Source organism: Herpailurus yagouaroundi, unplaced genomic scaffold, assembly GCF_014898765.1.
Source record: "Herpailurus yagouaroundi ecotype Mexico unplaced genomic scaffold, PumYag 77, whole genome shotgun sequence".
In the NCBI taxonomy this organism is placed as follows: domain Eukaryota; kingdom Metazoa; phylum Chordata; class Mammalia; order Carnivora; family Felidae; genus Herpailurus; species Herpailurus yagouaroundi.
In genome coordinates, this window is record NW_024412388.1 from 24,916,465 (window position 1) to 24,939,018 (window position 22,554).

At 39.8% G+C, this 22,554-nt stretch overlaps 1 protein-coding gene across 9 annotated transcripts in view; it reads left to right on the top strand.

Annotated features, from left to right (window-relative positions):
- The window catches only part of S100PBP (S100P binding protein), a 47,765-nt gene extending 28,113 nt beyond the window's left edge, over positions 1-19,652 (top strand). For 8 of the 9 annotated variants that reach the window (XM_040468259.1, XM_040468228.1, XM_040468238.1 and 5 more), the window contains 2 exons: positions 15,101-15,188; positions 17,006-19,652. In XM_040468259.1, coding sequence (XP_040324193.1) covers positions 15,101-15,188; positions 17,006-17,147 — 230 coding nt within the window. In that variant the 3' untranslated portion in view covers positions 17,148-19,652. Of the gene's footprint in view, positions 1-15,100; positions 15,189-17,005 lie in introns of those variants that run through there. The other variant, XM_040468273.1, reaches the window with a different exon arrangement.
- The last annotated feature ends 2,902 nt before the right edge of the window (positions 19,653-22,554 follow it).

The window sequence follows — 22,554 nt, forward strand, 5'->3', positions numbered from 1 at the left end:
ACACCCCAAATTTTCTTTGTGTCTCTTTATAGTTCCTCCCTCCTACCTTTCCTTGACTCCTTTATTCCCCAGGCAACCACTGATCTGCTGTCACTATAGTTTGTAATTTCTAGAATTTTATGTAAACAGAATCATATAGTATATACTAGCTTCTTTCTTGAAGCATAATTATTTTGAAATTCATCATTTTGATAGTTTATTCCTATTCATTGCTGAGTAGTATTCCATTATATAAATATACCACAGTTTGTTTATCCATTCACCTATTGATGGGTATTTGGGTTGTTTCCAAATTTTGGCTATTACAAATAAAGCTGTTATGAACATTCATGTACAAATCTTTGTATGGATATGCTTTCATTTCTCTCGAGTAAAAATCTAGTGGTAAAATGATTGGATCAGATTGTAGGTGTATGTTTAGCTGTTTTTTGTTTTTGTTTGTTTTAAGAAACTACCAAACTATTTCCCAAAGTGGTTGTACCATTTTGTATTCTCACCAGCAGTGTATAAATTCCAGATCCTCCTATATTTACAAAGGATTGTTCATGCTGGTGTATAGAAATTCAGTTGATTTTTGTACATTGACCTTATATTCTGCAGCTTTGCTAAATTCACTAGTTCGTTTTGGTACCTATTTTGTAGATTGCATCAGTTTCTACATCTGTGATCATGTCATCAGCAAATAAACACATTTTTACTTGCTCCCTTCCAATATGGATGCTTTTTATTGGCTTTTCTTGCCATATTGCACTGGCTAGAACCTCCAGTACAGTGTTTAATACAAGTAGTACAAGCAACTTGTTGCTGATCTTAGGAAGAAGACATTTAGTCTTTCACCATTAATTATTATTTTAGGTTTCTCTTAGATACCCTTTATCAACTTTAGGATGTTCTCTCCTATTTATAGCTCGTTGAGAGTTATATTAGAAATAGATGTTGGATTTTATTAAATACTTCCTCTGCATCTGTTGAGATGATCATACAGTGTTGTTGTGTTTTTTAAAGTCCATTAATTGAGAATTGTATTATTTGATTTTCTAATGTTAAGCCAGTTTTGCATTCCTGGTCTTATGCATTCTGCACTTGGTCTTAAGGTGTTATCCTTATAATGATAGCATTGGGTTGATTTGTTAAAATTTTGTTATGAATTTTCATATCTGCCTTAAGGGGTATTGTTTTATGCTTCTCTATAATCTCTTGATCTGGTCTTGGTATCAGAGTAATGTTGGTCTCAAAGAATGAATTAGGAACTATTTCTACCTCTTCAAATTTTCCAGAAGAGTTTATATAGAAGAAATGGTATCTCTTCCTGGGTGAGCTTTGGTGGTCTTTCAAGGACTTTGACTATTTCATCCGAGTTGTTAAATTTATTAGCAGGAAGTTAATAACATTCCCTCATTAGCCTTTTATATAGTTTTCTTTAGTGATGTCATCCTCCCATTCTTGGTATCAGTAATTGTGTTTTCTCTCTTCTAATCAGTCTGGCTAAAAATTTATGAACACTATTATGTAATTCCTTCTTTAAAAAAGAATCCAGCTTTTGTTTCACTGATTTTTCTCTATTTTTCTGTTTTCTATTTCATTGATTTCCATTCTGATACTTACTATGTCCTTTTTTTCTGCTTACTTTGGGCTTCATTTGCTCTTTTTCTAGTTTCTTTAGATGGTTGCTAAGACCATCTATTTGAGTCTTTTTTTTTTCTAATTTAGTAAGGGATGTTAGGAGTAGGAGAAGATAAATTCATGCAGTCAATCTCTGTTTCTCTGGATGTATGCCTTGACCTGTGTTTTTAATCAGATTTATTGATCTATACTTTACATGCAACAAAATGCACCCATTTTATAGTGGCTTTTTTTTTTTAAGTTTATTTATTTATTTTGAGAGAGAGAGCAAGTGGGGTAGGGGCAGAAAGAGAGGGAGAGAGAGAATCCCAAGCAAGGCTCCATGCTGCCAGCATGGAGCCCAATGTGGGGCTTGAACTCCCAAACCGTGAGGTCGACCTGAGCCAAAATCAAGAGTTAGGCACTTAACTGACTGAGCCACCCAGGCACCCCTAAAATGCACCCATTTTAAGTGTACTTTTTGCTGAACTTTGACAAAGTTATGCACCTGTTAAATCATCACAACAATCAAGATTGATAGAACATTCCCACCATCCCCCAAATTTTCCCTGCGCTCCATCTCAGTCATTTTGTCTCTATCCCACTCCTGCACTGGGAAAGCACTGATTTCTTTTTGGTCACTATAATTAGATTTGTCTTTTCTAGAGTTTCATATAAATGGAATCATGCAGTATGTGCTCTTTTGTGTTTGGCTTCTTTTACTTGGAATAATTTTAAGATATTTATCCATGTTGCTATGTGTATCAGTAGTTCTGTACTTTTGCCGTTGAATTTTTCCTTGTATTAATATACTGTAGTTTAATCTAGTCACTTGTTGAAAGACATCTGTGTCTCTAGTTTTTGGCTGTTATGGATAAAGCATCTATGAACAGTCATACATGGGTTTTTGTATGGATATGTGTTTTCATTTCTCCAGGGTAAATGATTAGGAATGGAATTGCTGAGTCATATAGGGTTTGTATAACTTTTGCAAAGTGATCATACTATTTATTATGGGTTTTATACTGCAAAGGCTTAAGGGTTTTTTTTGTATATGAATATTTAGTTCTAAATTTTTTGAATAGATTATCCTTTCCATGGGTTTCTAAATTCTCTATTTTGTTTGACATATATATATATGTGTGTGTGTGTGTGTGTGTGTGTGTGTATATATATATGCGTGTATATATATGTATATATATATGCATATATATATATATGTTTTATGCCAATATTCTACTGTCTTGATTACTATAACTGTAGAGCAAGTCTTGAAATTGTTTAGATTTCTATAATTTTCTTAAAAATTAACTTTAGCTTGTCAGTTTGTTCAAAAACACCTGTTGGGTATTTCATTGGGATTGTGTTGAATCTATAATAGATCAGTTTGGGGAGAACTGACATCATAACAATAGTAAGCCTTCTAACCTGTGAACAGGATATATTTCTCCATTTATTTATGGCCTCTTTAATTTCTGTCAGTAGCTTTTTTTCTGTCAATAACATTTTGTTGTTTTTATTGTACATATTTTGTTAAATTCGTCGGTATCCTAATGCTTTTTTATAATGTAATAGATGGTCACCACCATAAGTGTAGTCACCATCTGCCATCATACAGTGTTACTCAATATTATTGACTATATTCTATATGCTGTACTTCTCATCTCCATGAGTTATTTATTTTATAACTGGAAATTTGTACCTCTTAATCTCCTTTATTTCACCCATTTCCCCACCTGCCTTCCTGCTGGCAATTAACAGTTTACTCTCTGTGTTTAAGAGTCTTTTTGAGATTTTTGTTTTGTTTGTTTGTTTTGTTTTTAGATTCCATATATAAGTGAACTCATGGTATTTGTCCTCTGACTTATTTTGTTCAGCATTATACCATCTAGGTCTATCTGTTTTGTTGCAAATGATAAGATCTCAGTCTTTTTTATGGCTGACTAATATTCCTCTCTCTGTGTGTGTGTGTGTGTGTGTGTGTGTGTGTGTGTGTGTGAGAGAGAGAGAGAGACATCTTTTTTTCTAAACTTTTTTTTTTAATGTTTATATCTGGAGAGAAAGAGACAGTGTGTGAGCAGGGGAGGGGCAAAGAGGGATACACAGAATCTGAAGCAGGCTCCAGGCTCTGAGCCGTCAGCACAGAGCCCGACGTGGGGCTCAAACCCACGGACCATGAGATAATGACCTGAGCCAAAGTCAGACACCCAACCACCCCACGTGTGTGACATCTTCTTTATCCATTCATCTATTATAGACAGGTTGCTTCCATATCTTAGCTATTGTAAATAATGCCACAATAAACATAGGGGTGCATATATCATTTCAAATTGGTGTTTTCATTTTCTGTGGGTAATTACCCAGTTGTGGAATTACTGGGTCATAGGGTATTTCTATTTTTAATTTTTTGAGGAACCTCCATACCATTTCCATAGTGGTTGTACCAATTTACGTTCCTACTAATACTGCACGAAGGTTCCCTATTCTCCACATCCTTGCCAATACCTGTTATTTTTTGTTGTTTTGATACTCACTGGTATGAGGTGATATCTTATTGTGGTTTTGATACTTTTGGTAACTTTTTAATAAATCTCTTAGGATTATCTGTGTTAACATGATAATATCTGCAAGGATTATCTGTGTTAACATGATAATATCTGCAAATAAGGACAGCTTGTTTCTTCTTTTCCCATCTATATAGGCCTTTTGTTTACTTTTCTTGCCTTATTGCACTGGCTAGGATCTCTAGTAAATTAACTGTGATATTAGCTGTATATTTATCATAGATACCCTTTGTTCAGGTTTGAGGAAGTTCCCCTTCTATTGGTAGTTTAGTTGAGGAAGTTCCCCTTCTGTTTGTAGTTTGATTGGAGTTTTTATCATAAATGGGTGGTGAATTTTGTTAGTTGAATTTTCTGCATTTATTTAGAAGGTCATATTGGTATTTCTCCTTTTTTCTGTAACATGGTGTATTACATTTATTGATTTTTGACTCTTATGCCAACTTGCATTCCTTGGATAAACTCATTGATCTTCATGAATTATCCTTAATTCAGTTTGCTAATATTTTTAACAGTTTTTACATCTTGTTAATAAGGAGTATTGGCTTTTAGTTTTTCTTGTATTGTTCTCTAGTTTAAATATTGTGGTAATACTGGCTTCATAAAATGAGTAGGGAAATGTTTTCTCAGTTTATGTAGGATTGGTATCATTTCTTCCTTTAAATGTTTGATAGAATGTATCAGTGAAGCCATCCAACCCTGGAGTTTTCTTTTTGGCAAGGTGTCAAAGTATAGGTGTAAAAGATTCAGGGCCTTTCAGAATTTCTTTATCTTTGAGTCCATTTTAAAATTTTGTCTTATAGGGGCGCCTGGGTGGCTCAGTTGGTTGAGCGGACAACTTCGGCTCAGGTCACGATCTCACGGTCCGTGAGTTCGAGCCCCGCGTCAGGCTCTGTGCTGACAGCTCGGAGCCTGGAGCCTGTTTCCGATTCTGTGTCTCCCTCTCTCTGACCCTCCCCCGTTCATGCTCTGTCTCTCTCTGTCTCAAAAATAAATAAACGTTAAAAAAAATTTTTTTTTAATAAAAAAATAAAAAAATAAAATAAAATTTTGTCTTATAGGGAATTTGTCCATTTTATCTAAGTTGATGAGTTTATTGGCATAAAATTATTTATAATGTTTCCCTAAAGATTCCTTTAATTACTGTAGGATCTGTAGTGATGGTCACTGTTTCATTTCTAACGTTTGTCAGTTTTACTGATTTTTTTCCCCCAAAGTAGATTTTTAGTTTCATATTTCTATATTGGTTTTGGCTATTACATTTAATTTTTTTCTACACTTTGTTGTTTCTTTCCTTCCACTTACTGTGGGTTTAATTTGCTTTTGTTTTCTAGCTTTTTAATATGGAAGGTTAGATCACTGATCTGAGACCTTTCTATTTTCTGCAAGCATTTAAAGTCACAGGTTTTCCCTTTAAGTGCTACTTAGGTGCATCCCACAAATTTTGATATATTTTCATTTTCATTTGGCTCAAAGCAATTTCTAATTTCCCTTGTGATTACTTCTTTGACCTATGGGTAATTAGAAGTGTGTTGCTTAATTTCCACATATTTGGGACTCTTCAGCAATCTTCTTATTTCTAGCTTAATCCCGTTGTGGTCAGAGAATATTCTCAGTATGAGTTCACTTCTTTTAAATATGCCGAGTCTTATTTTTATAGCCCACCATATGGTCTGTTTTGGTGAATGTTCCCTGTGCACTTGAAAATATATATTTCTGATGTTGGTGGAGTGTTCTATACATTTTAGTACGGTTTTGTTGGTTGCTGGTGGTGTTCAATTATATATCCTTACAGATTTTCTTACTAAAAGGAGTGTTTAAATACCTCCAACTCTAATTGTGGATTTTCATGTTTTTCCTTTCAGTTCTGTCAGTTTTTGCCTAGTGTGTTTTGAATCTCTGCTATTGGATGCATACACTTATAGGAATATTACATGTCTTGATAAATTGACACCTTTATCATTATGAACTTTTTTTTACTCTTAGCAACATTCAGTACTTACATTTTTATTAATATTCTGTTTTGGAGTCACTTTGTTTCATATTAATGTAACTATTCCAACTTTCTTTTCACTACTGTATGCATGATGTGTTTTTTTTTGTTTTTTTTTTTTTTAAGTAATCTCTACCCCCAACATGGGACTCAAATCACAACTCCAAGATCAAGAATTGCACACTCCTCCAACTGAGCCAGCCAGTGCCCCTCATATCTTTGTGGATGTCTTGTAGACACTATATAGTTGAGTGTGGCTTTTTTTTCTCCCCACCTCAATCTGAGTCTTCTTTTTTTTTTTTTTTTTTTAATGTTTATTTTTGAGAGAGGGACACAGAGTGCCAGCAGGGGAGGGGTAGAGAGAGAGGCAGACACAGAATCCAAAGCAGGCTCCAGGTTCTGAGCTATTGGCACAGAGCCTGATGTGGGGCTCGAACTTATGAACAGTGAGATCATGACCTGAGTCAAAGTCGGAGGCTTAACTGACTGAGCCACCCAGGCGCCCCTCATAATCTCAGTCTTCTAATTTAAGTGTGAGTCCAGTCAGTATGGTTGGTTTTAAATCTGCCATCTTGTTACTTGTTTTCTGTTTGTCTATCTGTTCTTTGTTTTTTCTTTCATCTTTTCTTGGCTTTTTTTTTCAAGGCTCTTTATTATTATTGCTAGTTTTTATTTATTTTATTTTATTTTATTTTATTTTTAATTTTTTTAATGTTTATTTATTTTTGAGACAGAGACAGAGCGTGAACAGGGGAGGGTCAGAGAGAGAGGGAGACACAGAATCTGAAACAGGCTCCAGGCTCCAAGCTGTCAGCACAGAGCCCGACGCAGGGCTCGAACTCATGGACCGCGAGATCATGACCTGGGCTGAAGTCGGGCGCTCAACCGACTGAGCCACCCAGGCGCCCCGCTAGTTTTTATTTTTAAAAAAAATTTTTAAGTAGGTTCCATCCACACCCAACATGGGGCTTGAACTCATGACCTAAAATCAAGAGTCACAGCTTCACTGACTGAGCCAGCCAGGAGTCCCCTTTTTTTGCTGTTTTTACAGTATTTTTTAGTATTCCATTTCATCTCCATTCTATACCTCTTTGTTTTATTTTTCATGGTCGTTCTAGGGTAGTAGTTCTCACGAGGTTTTGGTCTCAGGACCCAGTTACACTTTTTCAAATTTAGGACCCCAAAAAGTGTTTTTGTTTGTGTGGGTTACATCTGTCTATACTTAATCATATTAAAAGAACTGAAAAATTATTTTTTATTAATATATTTTAAGATAATAAACTCATTGCACGTTAACAGAAATAATGTGTTTTTACTAAAAATAATTTTTGGAGGAGGCACCTGGGTGGCTCAGTCAGTTAAGTATTCGTCTCTTGATTTCAGTTCAGGTCATGATTATTATATATTAAATGTTCATATACAGTTGCATCTATTTCTAAAGTGTTGTTTTCTCTTCTATTTTTAGTCTTCCCTGTCTATACAGGGAAGAATGCTATACCCTTTTAATTATAGTGACCTTATAATATGTTTTTACATCTACTAAGGCCAGCAGTCTGTCATGTACACCATTGCACCCATTCCCCCATTTTTTTCCTCACTATTTGTTGCTTATTTGTTCTTCCAAGTTGACTTTATAATAAAAATTTAAGCTCCAGGAAAAATTCTGATGATATTTTCATTGGAATTATGTAAAATGTATAAGTTAACTTGGTTAAGGATTTTGGCTGAAGTCATGACCTCATCATTCATGAGTTGGAGGCCCGCGTCAGGCTCTGCGCCGACAGCGTGGAGCCTGCTTGGGATTCTCTGTCTGTCTGTCTGTCTGTCTGTATCTCTCTCTCTGCCCCCACTCTCAAAATAAACATTTTAAAAAAATGCAGTAAGGGTGCCTGGGTGGCTCAGTTGGTTAAGTGTCCAACTTCGGCTCAGGTCATGATCTCATGATTTGTGGGTTCGAGCCCTGCCTCGGGCTCTGTGCTGATGGCTCAGAGCCTGGAGCCTTCTTCAAATTCTGTGTCTCCCGCTCTCTCTCTCTGCCCCTTCCCCACACATTCTCTGTCTCTGTCTCTGTCTCTCAAAAATAAATATTTAAAAAATAAATAAATAAAAATAACTTTCTTAAAAAAGTAACCTCTACATGGGGTTTCAACTCATGACCCTGAGATCAAGAGTTGCAGGCTCCACTGACTGAGCCAGCTAGGTGCCTCTAAAAATAACTTTTTGAAAATGAAACCAAAAATTTTGGGAAAGGAATGGCATTGATTTACATTTTACAAATCTCTTTTAATGCCTGGCTAAACAGAAGACTGCTGGATCCTCACTTGTGGTTCTGCACTCTAAATCATGTCGTACAGCCTCTTGAGAACTCCACAGTACACTTTTAAAAAAGGTTTATTTTGAGAGAGAGTGCACACATGCACGAGAGAGAGCAGAGGAGGGGCAAACAGAGAATCCCCTGATACGGGGCTCCAACTCACTACCTAAGATCATGACCTGAGCCAAAATCAAGAGCTGGACGCTCAGCTGACTGAGCCACCTTACACAGGCACCCTACACAGTGGAAATGCAAGTGGAAAAGACAATAACATCTTAGTGTTATTATGAAAATCATTCTGACCTCGTTAAGCCTCAGAAGGGTATTGAGGGACTCCCAGGGATTCTTAGACACACTTTGAGAGCTGTGATTCCGTTGTTGACAATATGCATCTTTGACTTATCAGTCCATCTTCAAAATAATCCACCACTTAACACATAAAGCCCTAATAACAATATACTTCCAAATCTCCAGTCTGTTTTGTTATGCAATTGTTTTTATATACTGTACATATATATATATTTAACTTCACATTATTTTTACTTTTTTTTTTAATGTTTATTTATTTTTGAGAGAGCGTGAGCAGGGGGACAGGGAGAGAGAGGGGGACCGAGGATCCAAAGCAGGCTCTGCGCTGACAGCAGCCAGCCTGATGTGGGGCTTGAACTCTTGAACCGTGAGATCATGACTTGAGCCGAAGTTGGATGTTCAACCGATTGAGCCACCCAGGTGCCCCAACACATTATTTTTATTTTAAACAGTTATTTTTGAAAGACTTTTTTAAATGAGAAAAAGTATTTTCTATTTACTCACATACTGACTGTTTTCAGTGCTCTTGATTCTTTTCCATCTGTTACTTTCCTTTTTCCTGATGAACTTTTAGTTTCTTGTAGTGTAGGTCTGCTGGTGAGGAAGTCTCTTTGCTTTTGTTTATTTAGAGTGTTTTGCCTTCATTTTAAACTTTTTATTTTGAAAAGCTACAGACTCAGAGACTCACAAGAAGTTTCAAGGTGCACCTCAGTGGTTTCCCTTCTTGGGAATCAAGATTCTGAGCAGTCTGAAAACAGTTGTTTCATATATTTTGCCCAGTTTCTAGTTGGCTCACAGTAGGAGGTAAGCCCATTCATCATGCCTGGAAGTCTCTGCTTTGATTTTTCCTGGAGATCACAAGCAGCAATGGTTATGTAAATTCTGATTTTGCATTTGGCATTACTGTCAAGGACATTCCTATATCACTCAGTATCCCCTACCTAACACATCACTTCAAAAATGAGTTATATAATACATAATATATAATAATTCCTATTTCTTTCTTTTGCTTTTTGCCCTGTCTGCAAGGAAATCAGTCAAGATTTGCAGTAGATCATCGCAGTTTTGTTGACCTAGAGGTGACATGTTTGCATTCTTGTTTTCCACTCCTCTCTTTTTGCTTTTTATTCCTATTTTATTAATGTATTTATAAAAGCAGTAGCCTGCACCCATATAGCATATTTTGTTCTTTTCCTCTTCATTCCCTTTCCTGTATTAGGTTTTTTTTTTCTTATTGCAAGGAATAGAGAGAGACCTTGTGATTGCCTTTAAGTAATTGGAGTTTAAGGATTTACAGGAGAAGATGAAGATTAGACACTCAACAATATAGCCAGTTCTCATAGTAGAAAGAATCAGCCGTAGATCCAGGCCCCATGTCCCCCAGAAACTGGTGCCTTTGTTCCCTGTCCAGGTTTTCCTTGCTGACTCAGTGATTCTCATACTTATCTTTCTCTGTGACCAGTGCTTCTATTAGCTGTCTCACGTGTCTGTTCTCTCCCGGAGCCCTGCCTGTGTGTTCTCTCTCATTTTCATTACTAAAGCTCGCACTCACATTCCAAAGGAGAGTGTCTGACTGATTTACTTAAAGACCTATTGGTGCCAGGCCAGCTCTTTAGGTCCTTAGCCAGCTGAGAGATTCTCTGTTCTTGGGTCATGTATAAAGTGCGAATCTAAGATTTCAGGAGGGCCATCAGCATAGCAAGCACTCAGCATCTTCCATTCCTCCTCCTTTCTAACAATTGATTGACCTGACTTACTAAGGACAGGTATTAGACTGGATTTCCACCAAAACTAGTCATCTATATATTTATAGATTAAGGTTTAGACGGACTGTTTATCTAATTCCCGAAATGTTAGGGTTTTTTCCTCTTACTTTCATTCTTAGATGAATTTCATTCTTAGGCACAAAACAAAGGACAGTCTTCACCACCTTTTAGCCACAACTTAAAATAAACCCATGGTACTGATTGTTGGTCCAAGAAAGCCCATCTGTTAGAGACTGTGAAGAGAAAATTCAAACATTTCCATTCTTGTTAGCATCTCTAAATTTGGAAGAAGAGATAGAAGCTATGAGCTGAAATAAGGTTCTTTGGATTATTAGCTCCACCTGGGTTTGAATCCTGGCTCTCCCATTTACTGGATGATAGATGGGTATCTTTTCTAGGCTTCAGTTTAATCACGAATAAAATGGAGATCATGGTATTTGCCCCATGTGGTGGTTAGGATTAGATGATAGGGTACATGCAAAGCTGTTAGCAAAGTGCCTGGCACATAATAAATGCTTGATAAATGTAGTTTTCATTATCTCTAGATCATTAAGTCTTATTAATAATTAATGTTCCCATAGTCCATCAGTCAGTTCTTAGTGCTAAGGAAAACTAACATTTGTTGGTGCATGAGCTGAGACCTGATTATTGAGCCCTTGTTTACTTACCACTGTGTGAGGTAATGAGTATGCAAGTACACATATTGTGGTAGGATTCTTGCTTTCTAATCCCCAGTGTGAAATGTCAGTCCCAGAAAAAATTGTAAGGAAACTCAACTCGATGGTATTATATTGTTATTCAGGCTGTTACTAACTGTGTGACCTTGGGAAAATTGCTTCTCTATCTCAGTTCCTTCATCTGTGAAATGGGGAAAATACCTCATAGGATTATTATAAGGAACAAATGAGTTAATATATGTAAAGCTTGGGGCACCTGGGTGGCTCAGTTGGTTAGGTGTCCAACCTTGGCCCAGGTCATGAGCTCATGATCTCGTGGTTCATGAGTTTGAGCCTCGCGTTGGGCTCTGTGCTGACAGCTCAGAGCCTGGAGCCTGCTTTAGATTCTGTGTCTCCCTCTCTCTCTCTGCCCCTGCCCTGCTCACGCTCTGTCTGTGTCTCTCTCTCTCTCTCTCTCTCAAAAATAAGAAACATTAAAAAAAAAAAATATATATATATAAAGCATATATATATATATAAAGCATATATATATAAATATATAAATATATATATATATATATATATATATATATATATATATATATATATAAAGCTCATAGGACAATGTCCAGTAACATGGTGAGTGCTATATGTAAGTTGCTGCTGCTAGATTTTGACTCCTAGCAGTTTAATACTTGAAGCCTTGGGCTTAATCGGCCACTTTTTCCTCCTTTTAGTTTAAAGTGAATAGGTTTTTTGGTTTTTTTGTAATGTTTATTTATTTTTGAGAGAGAGCGAGCAAGTGCATGCATGTGTGTGAGGGGCAAAGAGAAAGGGAGACAGAGGATCCAAAGTGGGCTCCTCCATGCTGGCAGCAGAGAGCCTGATGCAGGACTCGAACCCACGAACCATGAGATCATGACCTGAGCCACCCAGGTACCCCAAAAGTAAATGGGTTTCTTCATAGGAGGCTTACAGCATATCTTTAGCCTCCGTCATCAGGATAGTTTTATAGGCTGTAGCTGGTAAGAGATGAGTGAACTGAAGGACATGGTCCACAGATAATCTTGTTCCATTTTGAGATTGGACGCCACAATACCCATATCTTGCCAGCCATCCTTTGATGATGCTTTGGCAGGAAAAACATATCTTGAAATCCTTCAAAGCTGATTTTTCCCCTCACAGAGACATTTTTTTTGCCGGCCTAGAAGGATGGGGTGCTGGGATGTGAAAGTGGGATATGGGAAAGGCAATTTGAATTGAGACCTTTGATTTTAGCTTAACATCCAGCAGGCAAGGGATTTTCTAATCTAAAGCTACTTCCCTTCTTAAAGGAGAAACTCTTTTCTGGTTTATATTTCCTTCTCAAGAAGTGAGATTCATATGTTTTCTTCCCATATCAGTGAGATTGAACATCTTTTCATTATGTTTACTGATCACTTGTATTACTTTGGTGAATTGCCTATTTATGTCCTTTGACCTCTTTTATTATGAGGAGATTACTTCTGTAGAATAAGGGCATTAAAACTTTGCCGTATGTGTTTCAAAGATATTTTTCATTTTGTCAGTTGTCTTCTTTTACCCTTGGTTGTACTTTTTAATTTTAACTGCACAGAAGCTTGTGATGAATCTATAAATTTTTCCTGAAAAGTATCATCTCATTATGGTTAGAGAATTTCTGCTGAGTGCTGTAACACATATCTGAGTTTATGTGTAGACTGATCCACTTAATAAACATTTTTCCTTACAGAGAGGCGATTGTCACATGATTTGAAGAGTCTTTGCAAACTAACATAGGCCTGTGGCTGTAACACCTTAATAACAATAGTTATCACTTACAGCTTTGTGCCAGGCAATATGCTAAGTTTTTATGTGCTGTATTCCTAATATTCAACTTCATGCTACATATTATTGTCCATATTTCATAAATGGGTCAAGTGGGCCTAGAAGTGAAATGATTTGTTCAGGGTCTTAGAACTAGGCTAGGTAGTGGCTGGATTGGAATTTTAATTTAAGTCTGCCTAACTTCAAAGTATATACTTTCTCTACATAGCTTGGCTTCTTGAGGCTTCAAATAAATTAGATTCGTCCTAAAAGTTAAGTAAATATCTTTTATCAGAACTTGAAAAGATGGGCTGTAGCCTAGTTAAACTGCTTCCGGTTTCTGAGAGCACAATGAAGGCAATGAGAAGTATGTAAACTGGCTGAAAGAAAAGTCTGTACCGTCTAGGGCAGTGGTTTTCAAAGAGTGGTTCCCAGGCCAGCAGCCTCGGCATCACTTAGGCCTTTATTAGAAATACAAATTCGCAGGTCCCACTCCAGACCTACAGAATCAGAAAGTCTGGGGTTGGGCCCAGCTATCAGTTTTATAATACTTCTGGCTGATTATGATGCATGTTAAAATTTGAGAACCACTGGTGAAGGGAAATTATTTTATTCTCTCTAATCATAATTTCTGCTTTTGTGAGCTTCTCCTAAGTCTCAGCCCCTAAGTGCAAAATTAGCATTATCAGAAAAGCATAGAGTCAAACAGGAGCCAGTTTTGAGATCGGTTTAATGAGCATTTAAAGCAAGTCCACCTCACCGAGCCACAGTTTCCCATCTCCAAAGTGATGTTTTAAAAAAACTTTTTTAATGTGTATTGATTTGTGAGACAGAGACAGAGCATGAGTGGGGGAGGGGCAGAGAGAGAGAGAGGGAGACACAGAATTCGAAGCAGTCTCCAGGCTCCGACTGTCAGCACAGAGCCCGACATGGAGCTCAAACTCGTGAACCATGAGATCATGACCTGAGCTGAAGTCGGATGCTTAACCGACTGGGCTACCCAGGTTCCACCTCCAAAGTGATGTTTTAGTAACATCTATCTCCATAAGATAGTATGTAAAGCGCATAGCACCTTGCCAGTCTCCCAGATGGTTGAGAAATTGCCTCTAGCAATTTTTCTTGTTTAGCAAAAAGGCCCCACCTGCCTTCTATTCTCAACTTCTTTTTTTTTAATTAATTTATTTTTTTTCCTCCAGCGCTTTATTTTTTTTATTTAAAAAAATTTTTTTTATCAATATATGAAATTTATTGTCAAATTGGTTTCCATAATTAATTTATTTTTGGGAGAAACAGAGCATGAGCGGGGGAGGGGTGGAGAGAGGGAGAGAGAAAGAATCCCAAGCAGGCTCTGCACTATCAGCGCAGAGCCCGATGTGGGGCTTGAACTCACAAACCATGAATGAGATCATGACCTGTGCCAAGAGTCAAACACTTAACCGACTAGGCCACCCAGGTGCCCCAACTTCTCTCGTTTCTTGAATGTATTTTGCTGTCTTGTATCTCTGAGCCTTTGTATTAGCTATTTCTCTTGGACACTCCCACCCCTACCCCTGTCTGCCTCACTAACTTCTAGAGATCCTTTTGATCCCTGCTTGTAGTTTACTTCTGGAGAGGGCTTGCTCAAACCTCCACCCTCCAGTCTCTGCTCACATAGTAGCCTGTGTTTCTCCTGTCACTGCATGTATCACAAATTTTGGAATTGCCTGTCTCCTTATATAAACTTAATTGAGGGCAGGTAGTGTCTTGTCTACTGCCATATTCTAGGGACCAGTAAAGTTCCTCACACACTATAGGAGCTAATAAATGTTGAATGAATGAATGGTGGCTGTCATTATTGCCGCTGCTGCATCGTCATCGTCATCATCACCATCATCGTCGTCGTCATCATCACCACCACCATCTGAGAGCGAGCTTCCCTCTCTGGCTTATAGTTTTTGTGCTGACTGCTTGTGATAATCATAGATAGTATTAGGATCAGTGCCTGTTTTTTCTTTCCCTGAAAGCACGGGCTTTGACCTAGACTGATATGGTAGTTCATTGAGCTGCTTCCTAACCACGATTCCTCTGTGTCACAGGTGCCTTGGGGGAACTGTGCGCCTTGATGGGTCAAGTTCATCATGTGCCAAACCCAAAATGGCAGCATCCTTCGGACCTCACCATGCGGTGAGTGGGTGATGGGGAGGAGGGGGAAAGGGTAGAATTTGGCCACGGGAGGAATGTGGTGGGGAATTGGGTGTAATTGTATAATTCCAGAGGTAGAAAAGAAGCGGTAGAGTATAGTGGAGTAAGAACTGGACTGAAATCCAGGAAACGCGGGGTCGGGTACTAGCTTTGCAGTTTATAACCAGATGTATGATTCTGACCAAGTCACTCCATTCCTCTGGTCCTCACATCAGTAAAACTAGTATGTTGCACTAATTGACGTCCAAGGGTCTTTCTGTTCTGAAATCTTCTGGATTCTTGATGCAGGGTGGTTTTACACATCGATTCAGTGACTTTGATTCAGTTACAGAAACTTGGGAGTCATCTTTGACTTTCACCCCATATTCAGTCCATTAGCAAATCCTGTAAGTATATCCAAAACTTGACCATTTCTCATCATTTTCACTTGGACTGTTGCAGGTCTTCTAAATGGTCTCCCTGCTTCTGCCCTTGCCCATCTACTATTCTCAACTTGGCAGCCAAAGAAATTCAGATTCTCTGCTCAAAACTTTCCATCTCACATTTCCCACCCTCACAGTCCCCTATAAAGACCGTGGCCTGACATTGTTAGCTCACCAACCTCATTTCCTACTACTCTTCCCCTTGCTCATTCTGTTCTAGTCACACTGGCTCCCTTGCTATTTTTCTAATATGTCACACGTGTTCCCACCCCAGGGCCTTTATGCTCAGTGTTTCCTCTCTAGTTGCCAAAATGATAGCAAATCTCAGAAAGACAGGGCAGTGTAATGGTTATTAGATGAACTCTGGAGACAGGTATGAATTCAAATCCAGGCTCTTGTACTTACTCCACTTTATGACCTTGGGCAAGTTATTTAACCTGAGACTCAGTTTCCTTACCTGTACAAAATACTAATGAGAGTGCTTTTCTGGCAGGATTGTTATCAGCATTAAATGAGGTGAGGTATTTACAGAATTCAGCACGTACTTGCATATAGGGCCAGATAAATGTCATAAGATGTTATAATTATTTTCAGTTCTGGCTACTCATAATCACCTGTGGAGATGTCTAAAAATACAGATGTCCAGGCCCTGACTCAAGGGATTCTAAATCATTAAGTCAGGGGTTGGGGTGGGGGTGTGGTGCAAGAATCTCAATCTTTAAAAAGCTTCCCAGGTGGTTATTAGGAAGAGCTGGGGTTGAGAATGAGCTCAGATTATCACACAGGGTCTTTTTCAGAAGTACAGCCTAAAGGACTGGGGGTGACTAAAGGAGAATCTCAAGAAACTTTGAGTCCGTGCTATTAATTATTCAGTCTCCAAACTTGCAATGTGATACTCACATGATGACTTACCTTCTCTGGGAATTTTATTCTAATTTTAACTGCTGAGTCCTGAGCAACCTTGAGCTGTGTCAGACAGTGAGGTCCTGTTGGAGGTACAAGCATGATGCAGTGAAATACAGATCCTGTTCTAAATGTTTCCTGAGGGAGAGAATTTTTTTGGCCTACTTGAGTGTTATTATACATTATGTATTAGGTTTTCTTAACATTTGTGTATGTGGCATATATCACCATAATACCTATGTGGCAATTTGGCTTTGGGAGTTGGAAGGAAATAGCACTTACATTGTGACTTTCATATAAATAAAATAGTACAAAGTTTCTAAAATTGTGAGGATTGAAATGTAAAATTAGTATCTGCTATCCAAAAGTAAAGATACTCTTCAAATAGTTGCCTAGGCCATTTTTTGTGTACAAATAGCCATTCCAGCCGAAACACTCATTTCTCCTGTTTTTATTTTCCCTTTCTCCTGATAGAAACTACGCTCGGTTCCGACAGAAACCTCTGCAAAGATACAGTCTGACTCAGTGGGTTGACAGGAACATGCGAAGCCACCATCGGTTCCAGCGTCTCCCAGATTTCCCACCGAGTCCATTTGTCTCACCCCATCAGCAGTGAAGGTCTCTATCCAGGGTCCTGTTCCAGGTCCTGTTTGGAGCAGCAGCTCATCTTCTGCTCTTTTGTGCTTTGTAGATTTTGAATTTTATTTTTCACGAGATTTTTATTTAAAGAACTTGCCACCTTTTGGAAATTCCCGTTGCTGACTTGAAATTTTTTTGTATAACATCCTTCTTGTTTGTCTGTGTGCATGCGTTTAAGCACTGTTTTTATTTTTTTTATTTAAATTGAAGGTGACCACTAATTGAAAGCCAGCATCAAGCCAGAATACCTAGGCTCAGGCAAAGCACCCACCTCTGCACAGAGGTGAAGTCTACTTCTGGTGCCCAAAAGAAATCATCTTCTCATCTCCTGTAAGGAAGAGATTACCAGGCTGCAAGCCAGCATTAATTACTGCTAATGACTTATAAGTGGATATAAGTCACTTTTAACAACCCCTCTTACTTTTTTATTTGAATCTCTGAATACCTGTCAGTATTTTAAAGTCGGTAATCCAGCACATCTGAAGTAGGATGGAGCAGGACAAAAATCCTGTTGAAGGGACAAATTAAAAGTGTAAATCTTCTCTCTTTTTTGTACTTACTAGCCTCCTTTATTTATTTATTTTCTTTGCCCCCTGCCCCCATTCTTCATTAAATTTGTTTTGCACAATAGGTTTACAAATGTTACACATCTTAACTCTGACAAAAGACTGCTGACTAACCCTTGTTGATTTGTGGTCTTGAGACTGATTGTCTTCTCTTTTCTCAAGGATTTGCCTTCTTTTTCCCCAGTGACCACTGTGCTCCTTAAGTTCTGTTGGTGTGTTCCTGTATCCTGTTAGACATAGACATGCCTCTTAAGAGCAGCCTCCCTGCTCTCTTTATTAAAGAGCTTCCCACCCAGAGTCTTCACTCTAGGACAGGCCAGCAAACCAGTCCTACTGAGGTGTGAGTTGGTTTTCAGTTTCATCTGCTCAACTCCAACTTCAAGTGTGAGTTGATGTGTTAGTCAGTGAGTCCATCATCCTGTGGGAGAGACTCTGGAGAGGCACTCTGTTGTCTCCATTAGTAGTTAACAAGAGGTGCCTTTAGCTTCCGGATGTTACCATCTCATTTGGTCAAACCTCTGATACACAGCTTGACAAAACTGATAATGTGGGTCTAATCAGTTGTGATTACGCCTGTGCACGAAAGCATTACCTGACCTTCAGGTTAGGTATTCTACCTTAAGTTGACAGACTTTGTGCAGCCTGATGGATGTCAAGGAGTTCGTCATTCTTTCTATACAGCCAGCTCTAGACATCTTTGGGGAGATTTTGCAGTCCGGCATTCCCGCTACTGTTCATGCTCCGTGGAGGCTGGGCGTAGTCGCTGTGGCGCAGCCTGTGGTACCAGGCTAGCTGCCGCCTTCTGCTTTTGTTGTCCCATCGGCCCACCTCTGCACTCATCTTAAACAGCCTACCCGGCTTTAGAAAACGACTTGGGAAAAGTTTAGTCATTCAAGCCACCAGTAAACTTAGATGGATGCCACTAAGTGTTTACTGTTTTTATCCAGGTGAGGAGTCTCTTCCTTGGACATTTGGTTTAGATTCTGGAACCAGATGCAAAGAAGTTCTGTTCAGAGCCAAGAGTCAAAATCGATTTCAGTTGGCATAATGGACATTTACTCAATCAGTGACTTCTCCAGATTTCCCTAAATTAGCATGATGGAGTGAGCGAGCAGACATCCACCTTTGGAACCACAGCATAATAAAAATTAATTGGAGCTGGAGTAACTAGCACTGTGGCTGTCTAGTTCTCCACAGTCGGCCCAAGGAGTGAAGGGACGGCATTTCGCTTTGGCTCATGTTCCTGCACTCCTGGTACAAGAGGGTTTAAGCCTGAATGTGTAATGGCAGCCTTGTCTTTGCCAAATCAAATGAGTGACGGGTTAACTAGAAAATGTGACAATCACATTTCCTCTTTGCTCAAATAATTCTGTTTTTCCAAAGCTTTAGCAGCTTAATTAAATCTGTTGGACTGGGGGAGGAGAGAACTGTTCTTTAGCGGTTAACATGGTATTCTTTAAGAAGAAAAAAACAAAGCCAAAGAAAACTCATTATCAGGCATGTTTGCCTTAAAGATGGTGGTGGGTAAAATCTGGAGTTTTAATCTGTATTTAAAGCTGCGTATCTCCTATGTGGTGCTGGCCTCTCAGACTAGTATTTGGTGATGAGTTCTTGCTGTATTGTTTTATTGGAGTGACGGTTATGTGCATTTAACTGCCTACCTAGCTTTCTTCGTTCATGATGGCATTCTCACCACGGGGGTCTTGACAAAGAGTAAAAATGTGCTGTTTACATAGTTTACTTCTAAGAGCCTGAAATAACCTGTAGTTTTGCATCTAACACAGGCCTGATTTACTTGAGTTGTCGGGATCAATTATGAAACTGAAGTTTGGTGCCTCCTCTTTATCATGTTTTTTCCCTTGTAGCAGTTGTGTTTAATGTCATTAAAAAGAAATAAAAGTTCTTGTCGTGGCATATGTACTGTAGCCGTCTGTTGCAGGCTTTGAAGGAGGGTTCCTTCCTCTTTTGCGTGGGTAGGTTAGTGGGGTCTGGGCGGGGGTGGCAGTTAGTAGATTGTGGTACTGGGGAGGCGAGGGTGCGTGCTCCCTATTCTTTTGAGGGTAAATTACAGTGTTGAGAAAGGCGTTCCAGCAGTTCAGAAATGTTGAAATTGATTGGGATCTGCAGCTACATATAGTGCATGTCAGGAGCCTGACATAGAGAAAGCCTGAAATATCACTGTGCTGTTTTTGCAGAGGGGGAGACGGCTCAGCCCCATCACACAAGCGCTGCCTTACAGTCCTTCCCACAGCTATATGGTTGACCTCTATATCAGTCTCTCCCGAGCCACTGCTGATTAAGGAGGATGCTGAGCTATCCCAGGACATTCTCCCTTTAAAAGGGATGTGGGAAACCAGAATTGATCATACAGAATTGATGGTTGTTCTTAATCCAGCTTCTCCAGAAACTGACTGCTCCTGGAACTTGGATGAAGGTGGCATTAAGCGTGGGTAGTTGTGGGAGACACGACGTTCCTTCGATCCCTTTTGTGAGCCTAAGCTTCTTAGACTTGCCCCAGGAGACAGGATGAAGGCAGTAATAGCTTGTCACCTATATTAGCCAATGCTTTTAAAATCTCCCCTCATGCTGAGGAAATAAGTAGCAACATGTTGGGACAGGCTCTCTGTCCTGCTGTTAACGTAAGTTTTGTCTAGTGGATATTGTATAGTCCAGGCAAAAGCTTCAATATAAATTTGCTAAACACTCAGCTGTTTGATACATATCCATTTTGTTTCTGTCAGGTGGAGATCCCTTGTCCAGGGAGTTGCTTATTTCCTTTTTAGCACCGTGTCACTGCAGACATCAAAGGTTTCAGAGACGAGGCTGCATTCTCTGAAGTGATGATGTCCTTTACCCTTAGTTCATGTTATGTTATAGGAAATTGAGGGGGAGGAGAAATGGACCTTCTCTCAAAGGAATGGGGTCATTCTCTAGCCTATTTTGAGCTTTTACAGGAAGAAAAAAAACCCAACCACCTAAAACTAGAAAGCAGAGTTACCTGCTTTTCTCAGTGTTGTCCTGCTTTTCCCAGAGCAAACAATTCCTAAGCTGGTTCTAGGGAATGCTTGCTTTGTATGTCAGGGCACCTGTCAGGAAAAAAATTTCCACTTGTCACAGGAAGTATCAGCTGGTCAGCAGTGGAATTCCTTAATGAACAAGCTCCTGCCTTGTCAGTCCTCTCCACCTGTCCTGTCCGATGACAACTGGAACATGCCACAGACAGAAAACCAGACCTTCCCCAGCACCCGCTGAGAAGGGGGTGGGATGTGATCTCTTGGACAAGCTTTAAAACACTCCACTTGGTAGTCCTGAATCACTATCGTTCTCATTAAGGAACTATTGGTATAGGAGGAGCTCCTTCAACTTAGCTTCCAATGACACTTTGAGGGTTTGGGAACATTGTACTGATGGAGCTTGGTGCGGCTGGAGTGGGGCCGGGGCCGTGTCCCATTTATGGAAGCAATTCGTTCTTGGAGGCCACTTAAAAGCGAAATCCAAAAACTGTCAAATAGGTTTAAAGAGGGTGAGAAATAACAGCAGTCTGAAACATCAAGTGACTGGGGTGGTGCAATATTACATATTTTTGTAAAAGGGCTGAATTAGCTTACCATGGATTCTAGAGGCGGCCACCCTGAAAAGCCTGGGTTGAAGGGACAGGATCAGAAAGAGCAAAGGACTCCTGCCCCACAGAAACACTCATGGTCCTTCCTCTCCCAGACCCTGGGGCTTCCCTCTTCCTGTTCTTACCCTTTTTGTTTTTGACACATAAGGAAACCACCCCCCAGAGAAGTAACTGGCCTGAGAGGTCACGTGGTGACAAGGCAGGTTCTCTGCCCTCCGTCCAGCATTGTCCCAACATTCTCCCACAGGCCCTGCGTGGCCTGCGGGTCAGGTCTCCGTCTCCAAGAACTTGCTTACATCCGTCCCAAGCTGTGAGGAATCTGCGGATCTAAGTGTGGTGAAGAGGGGACCCCAGCCCAAGTCATAGCTGTAGGTTTACTGTGCAATGACGGCTGGTCTGAGAAAAGCTCAGTCGTAGAACGTGGGGTTTTTAGGGATGTAACTAAAGAGAATGGGGTAAATTTATCTAAACCAGAAGTGTCCACTCCTCTCCCCTCCCCCTCAGACCCTCAGCCGATGTACTGCAGGCCCTGCTAAATTCCCCTTAGCAGTGCCTTCCTGACCACCGACAGCGATCTGTATTTACCTGATGCCGACTTAGGGGCTTCTCCACCACAAGGCACCAGACAGGCACACAGGACCCAGGGCTTGGCAGGGACCTGTCTCTCAGGTTGGGGTTAGAGTTCTGGGTGCTAATAGATTTCCACTTTCCCACCCAGCCTTCAAGACCTGTCTTCCTCCTCTTGGAACCTTCCAGAACGTCTACCCTAAGTCCTGCTCACCTGACATTTTCTCTCCAAGCTCTTGCTGGCTCTGGACAAAAGGTATCTGAGGTGTCCCATTTACCAGTTTGCTCACTGGCTAATGGCATCGTTACTCCACCTTTCAGCCTGCTGTTTGGGCTCATCATGAGGTTCCTTGGACGGCCCCAAACAGCAAGCTGGGAATACTGCGCTGCAGCAGGCCGCTTCCGCAGCTCCTCTCCGCTCCCCTCCTCACCCTGGGGAGAAACAAGAACCACATTCCTTCGGGTAGGGGAAAACACCCAGCGCTGCCCAGAGGGGAAAACCCTTTGTTTTAAAAACTGAGCACCAGCCTGCATACCTAGGCGATGAGGCAGCCCGAGCCTGGATTTGGGGGCCTCAGTAATGGGATGATGGAGCAGCTATTTTCTCCTCCTACACGTGCACCCCCATC